The 21,673-nt window shown below is 29.8% G+C and overlaps 1 protein-coding gene across 1 annotated transcript; it reads right to left on the bottom strand.

Annotated features, from left to right (window-relative positions):
• Nucleotides 1-418: 418 nt before the first annotated feature.
• Nucleotides 419-1,685, bottom strand: LOC123304830. Its single transcript, XM_044886399.1, has 2 exons — nucleotides 1,622-1,685; nucleotides 419-1,311 (listed from the first exon to the last, which is right to left on the bottom strand). The coding sequence occupies exons 1-2, from the start codon at nucleotides 1,668-1,670 to the stop codon at nucleotides 419-421; spliced, it is 942 nt and encodes a 313-aa protein (XP_044742334.1). The 5' UTR covers nucleotides 1,671-1,685.
• Between the last annotated feature and the right edge of the window lie 19,988 nt (nucleotides 1,686-21,673).

The following is a 21,673-nucleotide window of genomic DNA, read 5'->3' as shown; positions in this document are numbered from 1 at the left end:
TCTTAGGTATTTCCAGAAATTTTTATGAATTGGAATCATAAAATATGCATCTTTCAGGTCAAAATTAGCCATCAAACATTCTCTTGATATTAATTTTAAAATTGTTCTATAATCCTCCATTTTAAAATGAACAGTTTCTATGAAATTATTTAAATGCTTTAAATTAAGGATAAATCTCATTTTACCATTTTTTTTGGGTACAAGAAAAATTCTTGATAAAAACTGGCCCTCCTCACAGCCTTCTGTACCTCAAGTTTATTTTCAGATAAATGATTATTGGAGGGCTTTGAAGATTGAGTTGGTGTAGAGATAAATGGAATTTTGTATCCGGAGATCGTCTCAAGGATAAAAGGATCGGAGGTGATTTTGGCCCAAGCATGTACGAAATACTTTAACCTACCCGCAGTAGGACTCACCTTTATTTCTTCTGTGTCTGAGCATTTTGAGCTGGAGGGAGTTGGTTCCCTGATCGGGATCGAGTTGTGATTTGATTGTGATTGTTTGCAGCTGATGATTTGTTGAAGTGACGTCTGTAGCCCGTCTGACTGGAGCTGATCCTTGAAGCAGACGGGCTTCTCCAGTTTAAAGAGTTTTTAGGTCGATTTGAATCTCTTCGTGGTGTTTGATTTTTTAAAGACAAGCTTGTTTTTTCAACAGCTAAGGCATTCTTAATTCTTTTAGCAAGGTCGATGCCAAAAAGAAATTCATCTGTGGGTGAATCTTCAAGAACAGACTTCCTTTTTCCATCAACACATGAGTACAATTGTGCACGTCTGGACTTGGACAACTGGAAAAACAGGTCACACATCATGCTGCTGGAGTCACAAAGAAGCTTTAAAAGCTGTTCCTTATCTACCGGTTCCTCTTCATCATTCAAAATATTGCAGATGGCTGTACCAATAGCCACTAAACTACGGCCACACACATCCTGATGATTAGCAAAAAATTTATCACGAGATTTAGCCGTTTTATGTAAAAGAGGGAGTAATTCCGGATTGAGAGTTGGTGCAATTAGAGGACAGTTTCCTTTGTTAGGATAAGTTTCAATCATTTTAGACTTATCTTCTTTGTTCATGCCTGAAGCTAATAAATCTTTCCAGCATGACGCTAGTTCAGGGTGCAAAACAAAGCATTTATCCTTTAAAAGTCTCTTTTCCGAGCCCAGGATTTGGAGCACCGATTCACTGAGGGTGGGAACTTCAGAACCCTTCGTCTCCTGCAACTCCACTGACGCCTTCAAGTTTTTATCTGAGGCATTTTCCATTTCAATATCAGATTTACTACTCTGATCTTGGTCGTCAACATCTGAGTCTGCAAGAGCAAAAGATCTAGGTCAAAACAAGCTATCATTTTCCTGACGCAATTTTTTTTTTTTTTAATGTTTGCCCAGTCAAAGGTACAACAACTTATTAACATAAGATTTGTTGCCCAAGGTACAACAAAAAATGTTGCCCAATAACAATCAAAAATTGATTAGTTAAGTATTTTAGTATTTACCCTCAGATGAACAGTTAACAACAGAGTCAATGACTAAATTAGATGACATTTCCAGATCATTTAATTAAATGCTGGTATATATATTTTTTTAATTATTTAGGTATTTTAATATTTTAATATTTACCCTCAGATGAAGAATTATCAACAGAATCGTCGACTAAATTTGATGACATTTCCTGATCAATTAAATGCTGATATTTTTTTAATTTTTTTTTGGAGTACCTCCAAATGAGAATTGTTTTCCAATTTACGTTTATTCATTTTTATCAATGAACAAGCAACAAATTAGTGTTTTACTTCTGATATCTGATAGATTATAATATTTGATTTTTTTTTTTTTTTTTTGAAGAGAAATCAAAAAACGATGTTACTTGAAACGCACAAAAAACGTAATGAAGGGTAAATAAACCAGTTGTTATGGATACACTTACTTAATTTTATTTTATGGTTGAACTATGTGGTAATGAATAAGCGCACAAAGGCGGTACTACACAGTGATCTCGAGAACGAAACTTGAAATATAATGTCAAATTATGATCATTTTTGGCTTATTTAGACTGGGACCAATCATAAAAGACCTATATATATGCATATCGACTTACCTGGATCAAAATTTCACTCTTTTGTATAGTCCTGGCACTCTAGATTCGACATCGAAAATTTTCAAAAAATTTGTATTTTATCAGAAAATGTCAAATTATGATCATTTTTGGCTTATTCAGACTGGGACCAATCATAAAAGACCTATATATATGCATATCGACTTACCTGGATCAAAATTTCACTCTTTTGTATAGTCCTGGCACTCTAGATTCGACATCGATAATTTTCAAAAAATTTGTATTTTATCAAAAAATGTCAAATTATGATCATTTTTGGCTTATTTAGACTGGGACCAATCATAAAAGACCTATATATATGCATATCGACTTACCTGAATCAAAATTTCACTCTTTTGTATAGTCCTGGCACTCTAGATTCGACATCGAAAATTTTCAAAAAATTTGTTTTTTATCAAAAAATGTCAAATTATGATCATTTTTGGCTTATTTAGATTGGGACCAATCATAAAAGACCTATATATATGCATATCGACTTACCTGGATCACAATTTCACTCTTTTGTATAGTCCTGGCACTCTAGATTCGACATCGAAAATTTTCAAAAAATTTGTATTTCATCAATAAATGTCAAATTATGATCATTTTTGGCTTATTTAGACTGGGACCAATCATAAAAGACCTATATATATGCATATCGACTTACCTGGATCAAAATTTCACTCTTTTGTATAGTCCTGGCACTCTAGATTCGACATCGAAAATTTTCAAAAAATTTGTATTTTATCCAAAAATGTCTAATTATGATAATTTTTGGCTTATTTAGACTGGGACCAATCATAAAAGACCTATATATATGCATATCGACTTACCTGGATCAAAATTTCACTAATTTGTATAGTCCTGGCACTCTAGATTCGACATCGAAAATTTTCAAAAAATTTGTTTTTTATCAAAATATGTCAAATTATGATCATTTTTGACTTATTTAGACTGGGACCAATCATAAAAGACCTATATATATGCATATCGACTTACCTGGATCAAAATTTCACTCTTTTGTATAGTCCTGGCACTCTAGATTCGACATCGAAAATTTTCAAAAAATTTGTATTTCATCAATAAATGTAAAATTATGATCATTTTTGGCTTATTTAGACTGGGACCAATCATAAAAGACCTATATATATGCATATCGACTTACCTGGATCAAAATTTCACTCTTTTGTATAGTCCTGGCACTCTAGATTCGACATCGAAAATTTTCAAAAAATTTGTATTTTATCAAAAAATGTCAAATTATGATCATTTTTGGCTTATGTAGACTGGGACCAATCATAAAAGACCTATATATATGCATATCGACTTACCTGAATCAAAATTTCACTCTTTTGTATAGTCTTGGCACTCTAGATTCGACATCGAAAATTTTCAAAAAATTTGTTTTTTATCAAAAAATGTCAAATTATGATCATTTTTTGCTTATTTAGACTGGGACCAATCATAAAAGACCTATATATATGCATATCGACTTACCTGGATCAAAATTTCACTCGTTTGTATAGTCCTGGCACTCTAGATTCAACATCGAAAATTTTCAAAAAATTTGTTTTTTATCAAAAAATGTCAAATTATGATCATTTTTGGCTTATTTAGACTGGGACCAATCATAAAAGACCTATATATATGCATATTGACTTACCTGGATCAAAATTTCACACTTTTGTATATTCTTGGCACTCTAGATTCGACACCGAAAATTTTCAAAAAATTTGTTTTTTATCAAAAAATGTCAAATTATGATCATTTTTGGCTTATTTAGACTGGGACCAATCATAAAAGACCTATATATATGCATATCGACTTACCTGGATCAAAATTTCACTCTTTTGTATAGTCCTGGCACTCTAGATTCGACATCGAAAATTTTCAAAAAATTTGTATTTTATCCAAAAATGTCTAATTATGATTATTTTTGGCTTATTTAGACTGGGACCAATCATAAAAGACCTATATATATGCATATCGACTTACCTGGATCAAAATTTCACTGTTTTGTAAAGTCCTGGCACTCTAGATTCGACATCGAAAATTTTCAAAAAATTAGTTTTTTATCAAAAAATTTCAAATTATGATCATTTTTGGCTTATTTAGACTGGGACCAATCATAAAAGACCTATATATATGCATATCGACTTACCTGGATCAAAATTTCACTCTTTTGTATAGTCCTGGCACTCTAGATTCGACATCGAAAATTTTCAAAAAATTTGTATTTTATCAAAAAATGTCAAATTATGATCATTTTTGGCTTATTTAGACTGGGACCAATCATAAAAGACCTATATATATGCATATCGACTTACCTGGATCAAAATTTCACTCTTTTGTATAGTCCTGGCACTCTAGATTCGACATCGAAAATTTTCAAAAAATTTGTTTTTTATCAAAAAATGTCAAATTATGATCATTTTTGGCTTATTTAGATTGGGACCAATCATAAAAGACCTAAATATATGCATATCGACTTACCTGGATCACAATTTCACTCTTTTGTATAGTCCTGGCACTCTAGATTCGACATCGAAAATTTTCAAAAAATTTGTATTTCATCAATAAATGTCAAATTATGATCATTTTTGGCTTATTTAGACTGGGACCAATCATAAAAGACCTATATATATGCATATCGACTTACCTGGATCAAAATTTCACTCTTTTGTATAGTCCTGGCACTCTAGATTCGACATCGAAAATTTTCAAAAAATTTGTATTTTATCCAAAAATGTCTAATTATGATAATTTTTGGCTTATTTAGACTGGGACCAATCATAAAAGACCTATATATATGCATATCGACTTACCTGGATCAAAATTTCACTGTTTTGTATAGTCCTGGCACTCTAGATTCGACATCGAAAATTTTCAAAAAATTTGTTTTTTATCAAAATATGTCAAATTATGATCATTTTTGACTTATTTAGACTGGGACCAATCATAAAAGACCTATATATATGCATATCGACTTACCTGGATCAAAATTTCACTCTTTTGTATAGTCCTGGCACTCTAGATTCGACATCGAAAATTTTCAAAAAATTTGTATTTCATCAATAAATGTCAAATTATGATCATTTTTGGCTTATTTAGACTGGGACCAATCATAAAAGACCTATATATATGCATATCGACTTACCTGGATCAAAATTTCACTCTTTTGTATAGTCCTGGCACTCTAGATTCGACATCGAAAATTTTCAAAAAATTTGTATTTTATCAAAAAATGTCAAATTATGATCATTTTTGGCTTATGTAGACTGGGACCAATCATAAAAGACCTATATATATGCATATCGACTTACCTGAATCAAAATTTCACTCTTTTGTATAGTCTTGGCACTCTAGATTCGACATCGAAAATTTTCAAAAAATTTGTTTTTTATCAAAAAATGTCAAATTATGATCATTTTTTGCTTATTTAGACTGGGACCAATCATAAAAGACCTATATATATGCATATCGACTTACCTGGATCAAAATTTCACTCGTTTGTATAGTCCTGGCACTCTAGATTCAACATCGAAAATTTTCAAAAAATTTGTTTTTTATCAAAAAATGTCAAATTATGATCATTTTTGGCTTATTTAGACTGGGACCAATCATAAAAGACCTATATATATGCATATCGACTTACCTGGATCAAAATTTCACTCTTTTGTATATTCTTGGCACTCTAGATTCGACACCGAAAATTTTCAAAAAATTTGTTTTTTATCAAAAAATGTCAAATTATGATCATTTTTGGCTTATTTAGACTGGGACCAATCATAAAAGACCTATATATATGCATATCGACTTACCTGGATCAAAATTTCACTCTTTTGTATAGTCCTGGCACTCTAGATTCGACATCGAAAATTTTCAAAAAATTTGTTTTTTATCAAAAAATGTCAAATTATGATCATTTTTTGCTTATTTAGACTGTGACCAATCATAAAAGACCTATATATATGCATATCGACTTACCTGGATCAAAATTTCACTCTTTTGTATAGTCCTGGCACTCTAGATTCGACATCGAAAATTTTCAAAAAATTAGTTTTTTATCAAAAAATTTCAAATTATGATCATTTTTGGCTTATTTAGACTGGGACCAATCATAAAAGACCTATATATATGCATATCGACTTACCTGGATCAAAATTTCACTCTTTTGTATAGTCCTGGCACTCTAGATTCGACATCGAAAATTTTCAAAAAATTTGTTTTTTATCAAAAAATGTCAAATTATGATCATTTTTTGCTTATTTAGACTGGGACCAATCATAAAAGACCTATATATATGCATTTCGACTTACCTGAATCAAAATTTCACTCTTTTGTATAGTCTTGGCTGTCTAGATTCGACATCGAAAATTTTCAAAAAATTTGTTTTTTATCAAAAAATGTCAAATTATGATCATTTTTTGCTTATTTAGACTGTGACCAATCATAAAAGACCTATATATATGCATATCGACTTACCTGGATCAAAATTTCACTCTTTTGTATAGTCCTGGCACTCTAGATTCGACATCGAAAATTTTCAAAAAATTTGTATTTTATCAAAAAATGTCAAATTATGATCATTTTTGGTTTATTTAGACTGGGCCCAATCATAAAAGACCTATATTAATGCATATCGACTTACCTGAATCAAAATTTCACTCTTTTGTATAGTCCTGGCACTCTAGATTCGACATCGAAAATTTTCAAAAAATTTGTATTTCATCAATAAATGTCAAATTATGATCATTTTTGGTTTATTTAGACTGGGACCAATCATAAAAGACCTATATTAATGCATATCGACTTACCTGAATCAAAATTTCACTCTTTTGTATAGTCCTGGCACTCTAGATTCGACATCGAAAATTTTCAAAAAATTTGTATTTCATCAAAAAATGTCAAATTATGATCATTTTTGGCTTATTTAGACTGGGACCAATCATAAAAGACCTATATTAATGCATATCGACTTACCTGAATCAAAATTTCACTCTTTTGTATAGTCCGGGCACTCTAGATTCGACATCGAAAATTTTCAAAAAATTTGTATTTCATCAATAAATGTCAAATTATGATCATTTTTGGCTTATTTAGACTGGGACCAATCATAAAAGACCTATATATATGCATTTCGACTTACCTGAATCAAAATTTCACTCTTTTGTATAGTCTTGGCTGTCTAGATTCGACATCGAAAATTTTCAAAAAATTTGTTTTTTATCAAAAAATGTCAAATTATGATCATTTTTTGCTTATTTAGACTGTGACCAATCATAAAAGACCTATATATATGCATATCGACTTACCTGGATCAAAATTTCACTCTTTTGTATAGTATTGGCACTCTAGATTCGACATCGAAAATTTTCAAAAAATTTGTATTTTATCAAAAAATGTCAAATTATGATCATTTTTGGTTTATTTAGACTGGGACCAATCATAAAAGACCTATATTAATGCATATCGACTTACCTGAATCAAAATTTCACTCTTTTGTATAGTCCTGGCACTCTAGATTCGACATCGAAAATTTTCAAAAAATTTGTATTTCATCAATAAATGTCAAATTATGATCATTTTTGGCTTATTTAGACTGGGACCAATCATAAAAGACCTATATATATGCATATCGACTTACCTGGATCAAAATTTCACTCTTTTGTATAGTCCTGGCACTCTAGATTCGACATCGAAAATTTTCAAAAAATTTGTTTTTTATCAAAAAATGTCAAATTATGATCATTTTTGGCTTATTTAGACTGGGACCAATCATAAAAGACCTATATATATGCATATCGACTAACCTAAATCAAAATTTCACTCTTTTGTATAGTCTTGGCACTCTAGATTCGACATCGAAAATTTTCAAAAAATTTGTTTTTTATCAAAAAATGTCAAATTATGATCATTTTTTGCTTATTTAGACTGGGACCAATCATAAAAGACCTATATATCTGCATTTCGACTTACCTGAATCAAAATTTCACTCTTTTGTATAGTCTTGGCTGTCTAGATTCGACATCGAAAATTTTCAAAAAATTTGTTTTTTATCAAAAAATGTCAAATTATGATCATTTTTTGCTTATTTAGACTGTGACCAATCATAAAAGACCTATATATATGCATATCGACTTACCTGGATCAAAATTTCACTCTTTTGTATAGTCCTGGCACTCTAGATTCGACATCGAAAATTTTCAAAAAATTTGTATTTTATCAAAAAATGTCAAATTATGATCATTTTTGGTTTATTTAGACTGGGACCAATCATAAAAGACCTATATTAATGCATATCGACTTACCTGAATCAAAATTTCACTCTTTTGTATAGTCCTGGCACTCTAGATTCGACATCGAAAATTTTCAAAAAATTTGTTTTTTATCAAAAAATGTCAAATTATGATCATTTTTTGCTTATTTAGACTGGGACCAATCATAAAAGACCTATATATATGCATATCGACTTACCTGGATCAAAATTTCACTCTTTTGTATAGTCCTGGCACTCTAGATTCGACATCGAAAATTTTCAAAAAATTTGTTTTTTATCAAAAAATGTCAAATTATGATCATTTTTGGCTTATTTAGACTGGGACCAATCATAAAAGACCTATATATATGCATATCGACTAACCTGAATCAAAATTTCACTCTTTTGTATAGTCTTGGCACTCTAGATTCGACATCGAAAATTTTCAAAAAATTTGTTTTTTATCAAAAAATGTCAAATTATGATCATTTTTTGCTTATTTAGACTGGGACCAATCATAAAAGACCTATATATATGCATATCGACTTACCTGGATCAAAATTTCACTCTTTTGTATAGTCCTGGCACTCTAGATTCGACATCGAAAATTTTCAAAAAATTTGTATTTTATCAAAAAATGTCAAATTATGATCATTTTTGGCTTATTTAGACTGGAACCAATCATAAAAGACCTATATATATGCATATCGACTTACCTGGATCAAAATTTCACTCTTTTGTATAGTCCTGGCACTCTAGATTCGACATCGAAAATTTTCAAAAAATTTGTATTTTATCAAAAAATGTCAAATTATGATCATTTTTGGCTTATTTAGACTGGGACCAATCATAAAAGACCTATATATATGCATATCGACTTACCTGGATCAAAATTTCACTCTTTTGTATAGTCCTGGCACTCTAGATTCGACATCGAAAATTTTCAAAAAATTTGTTTTATATCAAAAAATGTCAAATTATGATCATTTTTGGCTTATTTAGACTGGGACCAATCATAAAAGACCTATATATATGCATATCGACTTACCTGGATTAAAATTTCACTCTTTTGTATAGTCCTGGCACTCTAGATTCGACATCGAAAATTTTCAAAAAATTTGTATTTTATCAAAAAATGTCAAATTATGATCATTTTTGGCTTATTTAGACTGGGACCAATCATAAAAGACCTATATTAATGCATATCGACTTACCTGAATCAAAATTTCACTCTTTTGTATAGTCCTGGCACTCTAGATTCGACATCGAAAATTTTCAAAAAATTTGTATTTCATCAATAAATGTCAAACAATGATCATTTTTGGCTTATTTAGACTGGGACCAATCATAAAAGACCTATATATATGCATATCGACTTACCTGGATCAAAATTTCACTCTTTTGTATAGTCCTGGCACTCTAGATTCGACATCGAAAATTTTCAAAAAATTTGTTTTTTATCAAAAAATGTCAAATTATGATCATTTTTGGCTTATTTAGACTGGGACCAATCATAAAAGACCTATATATATGCATATCGACTTACCTGAATCAAAATTTCACTCTTTTGTATAGTCTTGGCACTCTAGATTCGACATCGAAAATTTTCAAAAAATTTGTTTTTTATCAAAAAATGTCAAATTATGATCATTTTTTGCTTATTTAGACTGGGACCAATCATAAAAGACCTATATATATGCATATCGACTTACCTGGATCAAAATTTCACTCTTTTGTATAGTCCTGGCACTCTAGATTCAACATCGAAAATTTTCAAAAAATTTGTTTTTTATCAAAAAATGTCAAATTATGATCATTTTTGGCTTATTTAGACTGGGACCAATCATAAAAGACCTATATATATGCATATCGACTTACCTGGATCAAAATTTCACTCTTTTGTATAGTCCTGGCACTCTAGACTCGACATCGAAAATTTTCAAAAAATTTGTATTTTATCAAAAAATGGCAAATTATGATCATTTTTGGCTTATGTAGACTGGGACCGATCATAAAAGACCTATATATATGCATATGGACTTACCTGGATCAAAATTTCACTCTTTTGTATAGTCCTGGCACTCTAGATTCGACATCGAAAATTTTCAAAAAATTTGTATTTTATCAAAAAATGTCAAATTATGATCATTTTTGGCTTATTTAGACTGGGACCAATCATAAAAGACCTATATATATGCATATCGACTTACCTGGTTTAAAATTTCACTCTTTTGTATAGTCCTGGCACTCTAGATTCGACATCGAAAATTTTCAAAAAATTTGTACTTTATCAAAAAATGTCAAATTATGATCATTTTTGGCTTATTTAGACTGGGACCAATCATAAAAGACCTATATATATGCATATCGACTTACCTGGATCAAAACTTCACTCTTTTGTATAGTCCTGGCACTCTAGATTCGACATCGAAAATTTTCAAAAAATTTGTTTTTTATCAAAAAATGGCAAATTATGATCATTTTTGGCTTATTTAGACTGGGACCAATCATAAAAGACCTATATATATGCATATCGACTTACCTGGATCAAAATTTCACTCTTTTGTATAGTCCTGGCACTCTAGATTCGACATCGAAAATTTTCAAAAAATTTGTTTTATATCAAAAAATGTCAAATTATGATCATTTTTGGCTTATTTAGACTGGGACCAATCATAAAAGACCTATATATATGCATATCGACTTACCTGGATCAAAATTTCACTCTTTTGTATAGTCCTGGCACTCTAGATTCGACATCGATAATTTTCAAAAAATTTGTATTTTATCAAAAAATGTCAAATTATGATCATTTTTGGCTTATTTAGACTGGGACCAATCATAAAAGACCTATATATATGCATATCGACTTACCTGAATCAAAATTTCACTCTTTTGTATAGTCCTGGCACTCTAGATTCGACATCGAAAATTTTCAAAAAATTTGTTTTTTATCAAAAAATGTCAAATTATGATCATTTTTGGCTTATTTAGACTGGGACCAATCATAAAAGACCTATATATATGCATATCGACTTACCTGGATCAAAATTTCACTCTTTTGTATAGTCCTGGCACTCTAGATTCGACATCGAAAATTTTCAAAAAATTTGTATTTTATCAAAAAATGGCAAATTATGATCATTTTTGGCTTATTTAGACTGGGACCGATCATAAAAGACCTATATATATGCATATTGACTTACCTGGATCAAAATTTCACTCTTTTGTATAGTCCTGGCACTCTAGATTCGACATCGAAAATTTTCAAAAAATTTGTATTTTATCAAAAAATGGCAAATTATGATCATTTTTGGCTTATTTAGACTGGGACCGATCATTAAAGACCTATATATATGCATATCGACTTACCTGGATCAAAATTTCACTCTTTTGTATAGTCCTGGCACTCTAGATTCGACATCGAAAATTTTCAAAAAATTTGTATTTTATCAAAAAATGTCAAATTATGATCATTTTTGGCTTATTTAGACTGGGACCAATCATAAAAGACCTATATATATGCATATCGACTTACCTGGATCAAAATTTCACTCTTTTGTATAGTCCTGGCACTCTAGATTCGACATCGAAAATTTTCAAAAAATTTGTTTTTTATCAAAAAATGTCAAATTATGATCATTTTTGGCTTATTTAGACTGGGACCAATCATAAAAGACCTATATATATGCATATCGACTTACCTGGATCAAAATTTCACTCTTTTGTATAGTCCTGGCACTCTAGATTCGACATCGAAAATTTTCAAAAAATTTGTTTTATATCAAAAAATGTCAAATTATGATCATTTTTGGCTTATTTAGACTGGGACCAATCATAAAAGACCTATATATATGCATATCGACTTACCTGGATCAAAATTTCACTCTTTTGTATAGTCCTGGCACTCTAGATTCGACATCGAAAATTTTCAAAAAATTTGTATTTTATCAAAAAATGTCAAATTATGATCATTTTTGGCTTATTTAGACTGGGACCAATCATAAAAGACCTATATTAATGCATATCGACTTACCTGAATCAAAATTTCACTCTTTTGTATAGTCCTGGCACTCTAGATTCGACATCGAAAATTTTCAAAAAATTTGTATTTCATCAATAAATGTCAAACAATGATCATTTTTGGCTTATTTAGACTGGGACCAATCATAAAAGACCTATATATATGCATATCGACTTACCTGGATCAAAATTTCACTCTTTTGTATAGTCCTGGCACTCTAGATTCGACATCGAAAATTTTCAAAAAATTTGTTTTTTATCAAAAAATGTCAAATTATGATCATTTTTGGCTTATTTAGACTGGGACCAATCATAAAAGACCTATATATATGCATATCGACTTACCTGAATCAAAATTTCACTCTTTTGTATAGTCTTGGCACTCTAGATTCGACATCGAAAATTTTCAAAAAATTTGTTTTTTATCAAAAAATGTCAAATTATGATCATTTTTGGCTTATTTAGACTGGGACCAATCATAAAAGACCTATATATATGCATATCGACTTACCTGGATCAAAATTTCACTCTTTTGTATAGTCCTGGCACTCTAGATTCGACATCGAAAATTTTCAAAAAATTTGTTTTTTATCAAAAAATGTCAAATTATGATCATTTTTGGCTTATTTAGACTGGGACCAATCATAAAAGACCTATATATATGCATATCGACTTACCTGGATCAAAATTTCACTCTTTTGTATAGTCCTGGCACTCTAGATTCGACATCGAAAATTTTCAAAAAATTTGTTTTATATCAAAAAATGTCAAATTATGATCATTTTTGGCTTATTTAGACTGGGACCAATCATAAAAGACCTATATATATGCATATCGACTTACCTGGATCAAAATTTCACTCTTTTGTATAGTCCTGGCACTCTAGATTCGACATCGAAAATTTTCAAAAAATTTGTATTTTATCAAAAAATGTCAAATTATGATCATTTTTGGCTTATTTAGACTGGGACCAATCATAAAAGACCTATATTAATGCATATCGACTTACCTGAATCAAAATTTCACTCTTTTGTATAGTCCTGGCACTCTAGATTCAACATCGAAAATTTTCAAAAAATTTGTTTTTTATCAAAAAATGTCAAATTATGATCATTTTTGGCTTATTTAGACTGGGACCAATCATAAAAGACCTATATATATGCATATCGACTTACCTGGATCAAAATTTCACTCTTTTGTATAGTCCTGGCACTCTAGATTCGACATCGAAAATTTTCAAAAAATTTGTATTTTATCAAAAAATGGCAAATTATGATCATTTTTGGCTTATTTAGACTGGGACCGATCATAAAAGACCTATATATATGCATATGGACTTACCTGGATCAAAATTTCACTCTTTTGTATAGTCCTGGCACTCTAGATTCGACATCGAAAATTTTCAAAAAATTTGTATTTTATCAAAAAATGTCAAATTATGATCATTTTTGGCTTATTTAGACTGGGACCAATCATAAAAGACCTATATATATGCATATCGACTTACCTGGTTTAAAATTTCACTCTTTTGTATAGTCCTGGCACTCTAGATTCGACATCGAAAATTTTCAAAAAATTTGTACTTTATCAAAAAATGTCAAATTATGATCATTTTTGGCTTATTTAGACTGGGACCAATCATAAAAGACCTATATATATGCATATCGACTTACCTGGATCAAAATTTCACTCTTTTGTATAGTCCTGGCACTCTAGATTCGACATCGAAAATTTTCAAAAAATTTGTTTTTTATCAAAAAATGGCAAATTATGATCATTTTTGGCTTATTTAGACTGGGACCAATCATAAAAGACCTATATATATGCATATCGACTTACCTGGATCAAAATTTCACTCTTTTGTATAGTCCTGGCACTCTAGATTCGACATCGAAAATTTTCAAAAAATTTGTTTTATATCAAAAAATGTCAAATTATGATCATTTTTGGCTTATTTAGACTGGGACCAATCATAAAAGACCTATATATATGCATATCGACTTACCTGGATCAAAATTTCACTCTTTTGTATAGTCCTGGCACTCTAGATTCGACATCGATAATTTTCAAAAAATTTGTATTTTATCAAAAAATGTCAAATTATGATCATTTTTGGCTTATTTAGACTGGGACCAATCATAAAAGACCTATATATATGCATATCGACTTACCTGAATCAAAATTTCACTCTTTTGTATAGTCCTGGCACTCTAGATTCGACATCGAAAATTTTCAAAAAATTTGTTTTTTATCAAAAAATGTCAAATTATGATCATTTTTGGCTTATTTAGACTGGGACCAATCATAAAAGACCTATATATATGCATATCGACTTACCTGGATCAAAATTTCACTCTTTTGTATAGTCCTGGCACTCTAGATTCGACATCGAAAATTTTCAAAAAATTTGTATTTTATCAAAAAATGGAAAATTATGATCATTTTTGGCTTATTTAGACTGGGACCGATCATAAAAGACCTATATATATGCATATTGACTTACCTGGATCAAAATTTCACTCTTTTGTATAGTCCTGGCACTCTAGATTCGACATCGAAAATTTTCAAAAAATTTGTATTTTATCAAAAAATGGCAAATTATGATCATTTTTGGCTTATTTAGACTGGGACCGATCATTAAAGACCTATATATATGCATATGGACTTACCTGGATCAAAATTTCACTCTTTTGTATAGTCCTGGCACTCTAGATTCGACATCGAAAATTTTCAAAAAATTTGTATTTTATCAAAAAATGTCAAATTATGATCATTTTTGGCTTATTTAGACTGGGACCAATCATAAAAGACCTATATATATGCATATCGACTTACCTGGATCAAAATTTCACTCTTTTGTATAGTCCTGGCACTCTAGATTCGACATCGAAAATTTTCAAAAAATTTGTTTTTTATCAAAAAATGTCAAATTATGATCATTTTTGGCTTATTTAGACTGGGACCAATCATAAAAGACCTATATATATGCATATCGACTTACCTGGATCAAAATTTCACTCTTTTGTATAGTCCTGGCACTCTAGATTCGACATCGAAAATTTTCAAAAAATTTGTTTTATATCAAAAAATGTCAAATTATGATCATTTTTGGCTTATTTAGACTGGGACCAATCATAAAAGACCTATATATATGCATATCGACTTACCTGGATCAAAATTTCACTCTTTTGTATAGTCCTGGCACTCTAGATTCGACATCGAAAATTTTCAAAAAATTTGTATTTTATCAAAAAATGTCAAATTATGATCATTTTTGGCTTATTTAGACTGGGACCAATCATAAAAGACCTATATTAATGCATATCGACTTACCTGAATCAAAATTTCACTCTTTTGTATAGTCCTGGCACTCTAGATTCGACATCGAAAATTTTCAAAAAATTTGTATTTCATCAATAAATGTCAAACAATGATCATTTTTGGCTTATTTAGACTGGGACCAATCATAAAAGACCTATATATATGCATATCGACTTACCTGGATCAAAATTTCACTCTTTTGTATAGTCCTGGCACTCTAGATTCGACATCGAAAATTTTCAAAAAATTTGTTTTTTATCAAAAAATGTCAAATTATGATCATTTTTGGCTTATTTAGACTGGGACCAATCATAAAAGACCTATATATATGCATATCGACTTACCTGAATCAAAATTTCACTCTTTTGTATAGTCTTGGCACTCTAGATTCGACATCGAAAATTTTCAAAAAATTTGTTTTTTATCAAAAAATGTCAAATTATGATCATTTTTGGCTTATTTAGACTGGGACCAATCATAAAAGACCTATATATATGCATATCGACTTACCTGGATCAAAATTTCACTCTTTTGTATAGTCCTGGCACTCTAGATTCGACATCGAAAATTTTCAAAAAATTTGTATTTTATCAAAAAATGGCAAATTATGATCATTTTTGGCTTATTTAGACTGGGACCGATCATAAAAGACCTATATATATGCATATTGACTTACCTGGATCAAAATTTCACTCTTTTGTATAGTCCTGGCACTCTAGATTCGACATCGAAAATTTTCAAAAAATTTGTATTTTATCAAAAAATGGCAAATTATGATCATTTTTGGCTTATTTAGACTGGGACCGATCATTAAAGACCTATATATATGCATATGGACTTACCTGGATCAAAATTTCACTCTTTTGTATAGTCCTGACACTCTAGATTCGACATCGAAAATTTTCAAAAAATTTGTATTTTATCAAAAAATGTCAAATTATGATCATTTTTGGCTTATTTAGACTGGGACCAATCATAAAAGACCTATATATATGCATATCGACTTACCTGGATCAAAATTTCACTCTTTTGTATAGTCCTGGCACTCTAGATTCGACATCGAAAATTTTCAAAAAATTTGTTTTTTATCAAAAAATGTCAAATTATGATCATTTTTGGCTTATTTAGACTGGGACCAATCATAAAAGACCTATATATATGCATATCGACTTACCTGGATCAAAATTTCACTCTTTTGTATAGTCCTGGCACTCTAGATTCGACATCGAAAATTTTCAAAAAATTTGTTTTATATCAAAAAATGTCAAATTATGATCATTTTTGGCTTATTTAGACTGGGACCAATCATAAAAGACCTATATATATGCATATCGACTTACCTGGATCAAAATTTCACTCTTTTGTATAGTCCTGGCACTCTAGATTCGACATCGAAAATTTTCAAAAAATTTGTATTTTATCAAAAAATGTCAAATTATGATCATTTTTGGCTTATTTAGACTGGGACCAATCATAAAAGACCTATATTAATGCATATCGACTTACCTGAATCAAAATTTCACTCTTTTGTATAGTCCTGGCACTCTAGATTCGACATCGAAAATTTTCAAAAAATTTGTATTTCATCAATAAATGTCAAACAATGATCATTTTTGGCTTATTTAGACTGGGACCAATCATAAAAGACCTATATATATGCATATCGACTTACCTGGATCAAAATTTCACTCTTTTGTATAGTCCTGGCACTCTAGATTCGACATCGAAAATTTTCAAAAAATTTGTTTTTTATCAAAAAATGTCAAATTATGATCATTTTTGGCTTATTTAGACTGGGACCAATCATAAAAGACCTATATATATGCATATCGACTTACCTGAATCAAAATTTCACTCTTTTGTATAGTCTTGGCACTCTAGATTCGACATCGAAAATTTTCAAAAAATTTGTTTTTTATCAAAAAATGTCAAATTATGATCATTTTTTGCTTATTTAGACTGGGACCAATCATAAAAGACCTATATATATGCATATCGACTTACCTGGATCAAAATTTCACTCTTTTGTATAGTCCTGGCACTCTAGATTCAACATCGAAAATTTTCAAAAAATTTGTTTTTTATCAAAAAATGTCAAATTATGATCATTTTTGGCTTATTTAGACTGGGACCAATCATAAAAGACCTATATATATGCATATCGACTTACCTGGATCAAAATTTCACTCTTTTGTATAGTCCTGGCACTCTAGATTCGACATCGATAATTTTCAAAAAATTTGTATTTTATCAAAAAATGTCAAATTATGATCATTTTTGGCTTATTTAGACTGGGACCAATCATAAAAGACCTATATATATGCATATCGACTTACCTGAATCAAAATTTCACTCTTTTGTATAGTCCTGGCACTCTAGATTCGACATCGAAAATTTTCAAAAAATTTGTTTTTTATCAAAAAATGTCAAATTATGATCATTTTTGGCTTATTTAGACTGGGACCAATCATAAAAGACCTATATATATGCATATCGACTTACCTGGATCAAAATTTCACTCTTTTGTATAGTCCTGGCACTCTAGATTCGACATCGAAAATTTTCAAAAAATTTGTATTTTATCAAAAAATGGCAAATTATGATCATTTTTGGCTTATTTAGACTGGGACCGATCATAAAAGACCTATATATATGCATATTGACTTACCTGGATCAAAATTTCACTCTTTTGTATAGTCCTGGCACTCTAGATTCGACATCGAAAATTTTCAAAAAATTTGTATTTTATCAAAAAATGGCAAATTATGATCATTTTTGGCTTATTTAGACTGGGACCGATCATTAAAGACCTATATATATGCATATGGACTTACCTGGATCAAAATTTCACTCTTTTGTATAGTCCTGGCACTCTAGATTCGACATCGAAAATTTTCAAAAAATTTGTATTTTATCAAAAAATGTCAAATTATGATCATTTTTGGCTTATTTAGACTGGGACCAATCATAAAAGACCTATATATATGCATATCGACTTACCTGGATCAAAATTTCACTCTTTTGTATAGTCCTGGCACTCTAGATTCGACATCGAAAATTTTCAAAAAATTTGTTTTTTATCAAAAAATGTCAAATTATGATCATTTTTGGCTTATTTAGACTGGGACCAATCATAAAAGACCTATATATATGCATATCGACTTACCTGGATCAAAATTTCACTCTTTTGTATAGTCCTGGCACTCTAGATTCGACATCGAAAATTTTCAAAAAATTTGTTTTATATCAAAAAATGTCAAATTATGATCATTTTTGGCTTATTTAGACTGGGACCAATCATAAAAGACCTATATATATGCATATCGACTTACCTGGATCAAAATTTCACTCTTTTGTATAGTCCTGGCACTCTAGATTCGACATCGAAAATTTTCAAAAAATTTGTATTTTATCAAAAAATGTCAAATTATGATCATTTTTGGCTTATTTAGACTGGGACCAATCATAAAAGACCTATATTAATGCATATCGACTTACCTGAATCAAAATTTCACTCTTTTGTATAGTCCTGGCACTCTAGATTCGACATCGAAAATTTTCAAAAAATTTGTATTTCATCAATAAATGTCAAACAATGATCATTTTTGGCTTATTTAGACTGGGACCAATCATAAAAGACCTATATATATGCATATCGACTTACCTGGATCAAAATTTCACTCTTTTGTATAGTCCTGGCACTCTAGATTCGACATCGAAAATTTTCAAAAAATTTGTTTTTTATCAAAAAATGTCAAATTATGATCATTTTTGGCTTATTTAGACTGGGACCAATCATAAAAGACCTATATATATGCATATCGACTTACCTGAATCAAAATTTCACTCTTTTGTATAGTCTTGGCACTCTAGATTCGACATCGAAAATTTTCAAAAAATTTGTTTTTTATCAAAAAATGTCAAATTATGATCATTTTTTGCTTATTTAGACTGGGACCAATCATAAAAGACCTATATATATGCATATCGACTTACCTGGATCAAAATTTCACTCTTTTGTATAGTCCTGGCATTCTAGATTCAACATCGAAAATTTTCAAAAAATTTGTTTTTTATCAAAAAATGTCAAATTATGATCATTTTTGGCTTATTTAGACTGGGACCAATCATAAAAGACCTATATATATGCATATCGACTTACCTGGATCAAAATTTCACTCTTTTGTATAGTCCTGGCACTCTAGATTCGACATCGAAAATTTTCAAAAAATTTGTATTTTATCAAAAAATGGCAAATTATGATCATTTTTGGCTTATTTAGACTGGGACCGATCATAAAAGACCTATATATATGCATATGGACTTACCTGGATCAAAATTTCACTCTTTTGTATAGTCCTGGCACTCTAGATTCGACATCGAAAATTTTCAAAAAATTTGTATTTTATCAAAAAATGTCAAATTATGATCATTTTTGGCTTATTTAGACTGGGACCAATCATAAAAGACCTATATATATGCATATCGACTTACCTGGTTTAAAATTTCACTCTTTTGTATAGTCCTGGCACTCTAGATTCGACATCGAAAATTTTCAAAAAATTTGTACTTTATCAAAAAATGTCAAATTATGATCATTTTTGGCTTATTTAGACTGGGACCAATCATAAAAGACCTATATATATGCATATCGACTTACCTGGATCAAAATTTCACTCTTTTGTATAGTCCTGGCACTCTAGATTCGACATCGAAAATTTTCAAAAAATTTGTTTTTTATCAAAAAATGGCAAATTATGATCATTTTTGGCTTATTTAGACTGGGACCAATCATAAAAGACCTATATATATGCATATCGACTTACCTGGATCAAAATTTCACTCTTTTGTATAGTCCTGGCACTCTAGATTCGACATCGAAAATTTTCAAAAAATTTGTTTTATATCAAAAAATGTCAAATTATGATCATTTTTGGCTTATTTAGACTGGGACCAATCATAAAAGACCTATATATATGCATATCGACTTACCTGGATCAAAATTTCACTCTTTTGTATAGTCCTGGCACTCTAGATTCGACATCGATAATTTTCAAAAAATTTGTATTTTATCAAAAAATGTCAAATTATGATCATTTTTGGCTTATTTAGACTGGGACCAATCATAAAAGACCTATATATATGCATATCGACTTACCTGAATCAAAATTTCACTCTTTTGTATAGTCCTGGCACTCTAGATTCGACATCGAAAATTTTCAAAAAATTTGTTTTTTATCAAAAAATGTCAAATTATGATCATTTTTGGCTTATTTAGACTGGGACTAATCATAAAAGACCTATATATATGCATATCGACTTACCTGGATCAAAATTTCACTCTTTTGTATAGTCCTGGCACTCTAGATTCGACATCGAAAATTTTCAAAAAATTTGTTTTATATCAAAAAATGTCAAATTATGATCATTTTTGGCTTATTTAGACTGGGACCAATCATAAAAGACCTATATATATGCATATCGACTTACCTGGATCAAAATTTCACTCTTTTGTATAGTCCTGGCACTCTAGATTCGACATCGATAATTTTCAAAAAATTTGTATTTTATCAAAAAATGTCAAATTATGATCATTTTTGGCTTATTTAGACTGGGACCAATCATAAAAGACCTATATATATGCATATCGACTTACCTGAATCAAAATTTCACTCTTTTGTATAGTCCTGGCACTCTAGATTCGACATCGAAAATTTTCAAAAAATTTGTTTTTTATCAAAAAATGTCAAATTATGATCATTTTTGGCTTATTTAGACTGGGACCAATCATAAAAGACCTATATATATGCATATCGACTTACCTGGATCAAAATTTCACTCTTTTGTATAGTCCTGGCACTCTAGATTCGACATCGAAAATTTTCAAAAAATTTGTATTTTATCAAAAAATGGCAAATTATGATCATTTTTGGCTTATTTAGACTGGGACCGATCATAAAAGACCTATATATAT

Source organism: Chrysoperla carnea, unplaced genomic scaffold, assembly GCF_905475395.1.
Source record: "Chrysoperla carnea unplaced genomic scaffold, inChrCarn1.1, whole genome shotgun sequence".
In the NCBI taxonomy this organism is placed as follows: Eukaryota; Metazoa; Arthropoda; class Insecta; order Neuroptera; family Chrysopidae; genus Chrysoperla; species Chrysoperla carnea.
Note: the sequence above shows the minus strand (reverse complement) of the source record. Positions and strands in the feature narration are given on the sequence as shown.

Coding starts and splice junctions, on each gene's coding strand:
- LOC123304830 (XM_044886399.1), bottom strand. CDS start 1,670: ATGTCATCAAATTTAGTCGACGATTCTGTTGATAATTCTTCATCTGAG. Junction 1,312..1,621: donor TGATAATTCTTCATCTGAGG/GTAAATATTAAA, acceptor TTGCTCTTGCAG/ACTCAGATGTTGACGACCAA.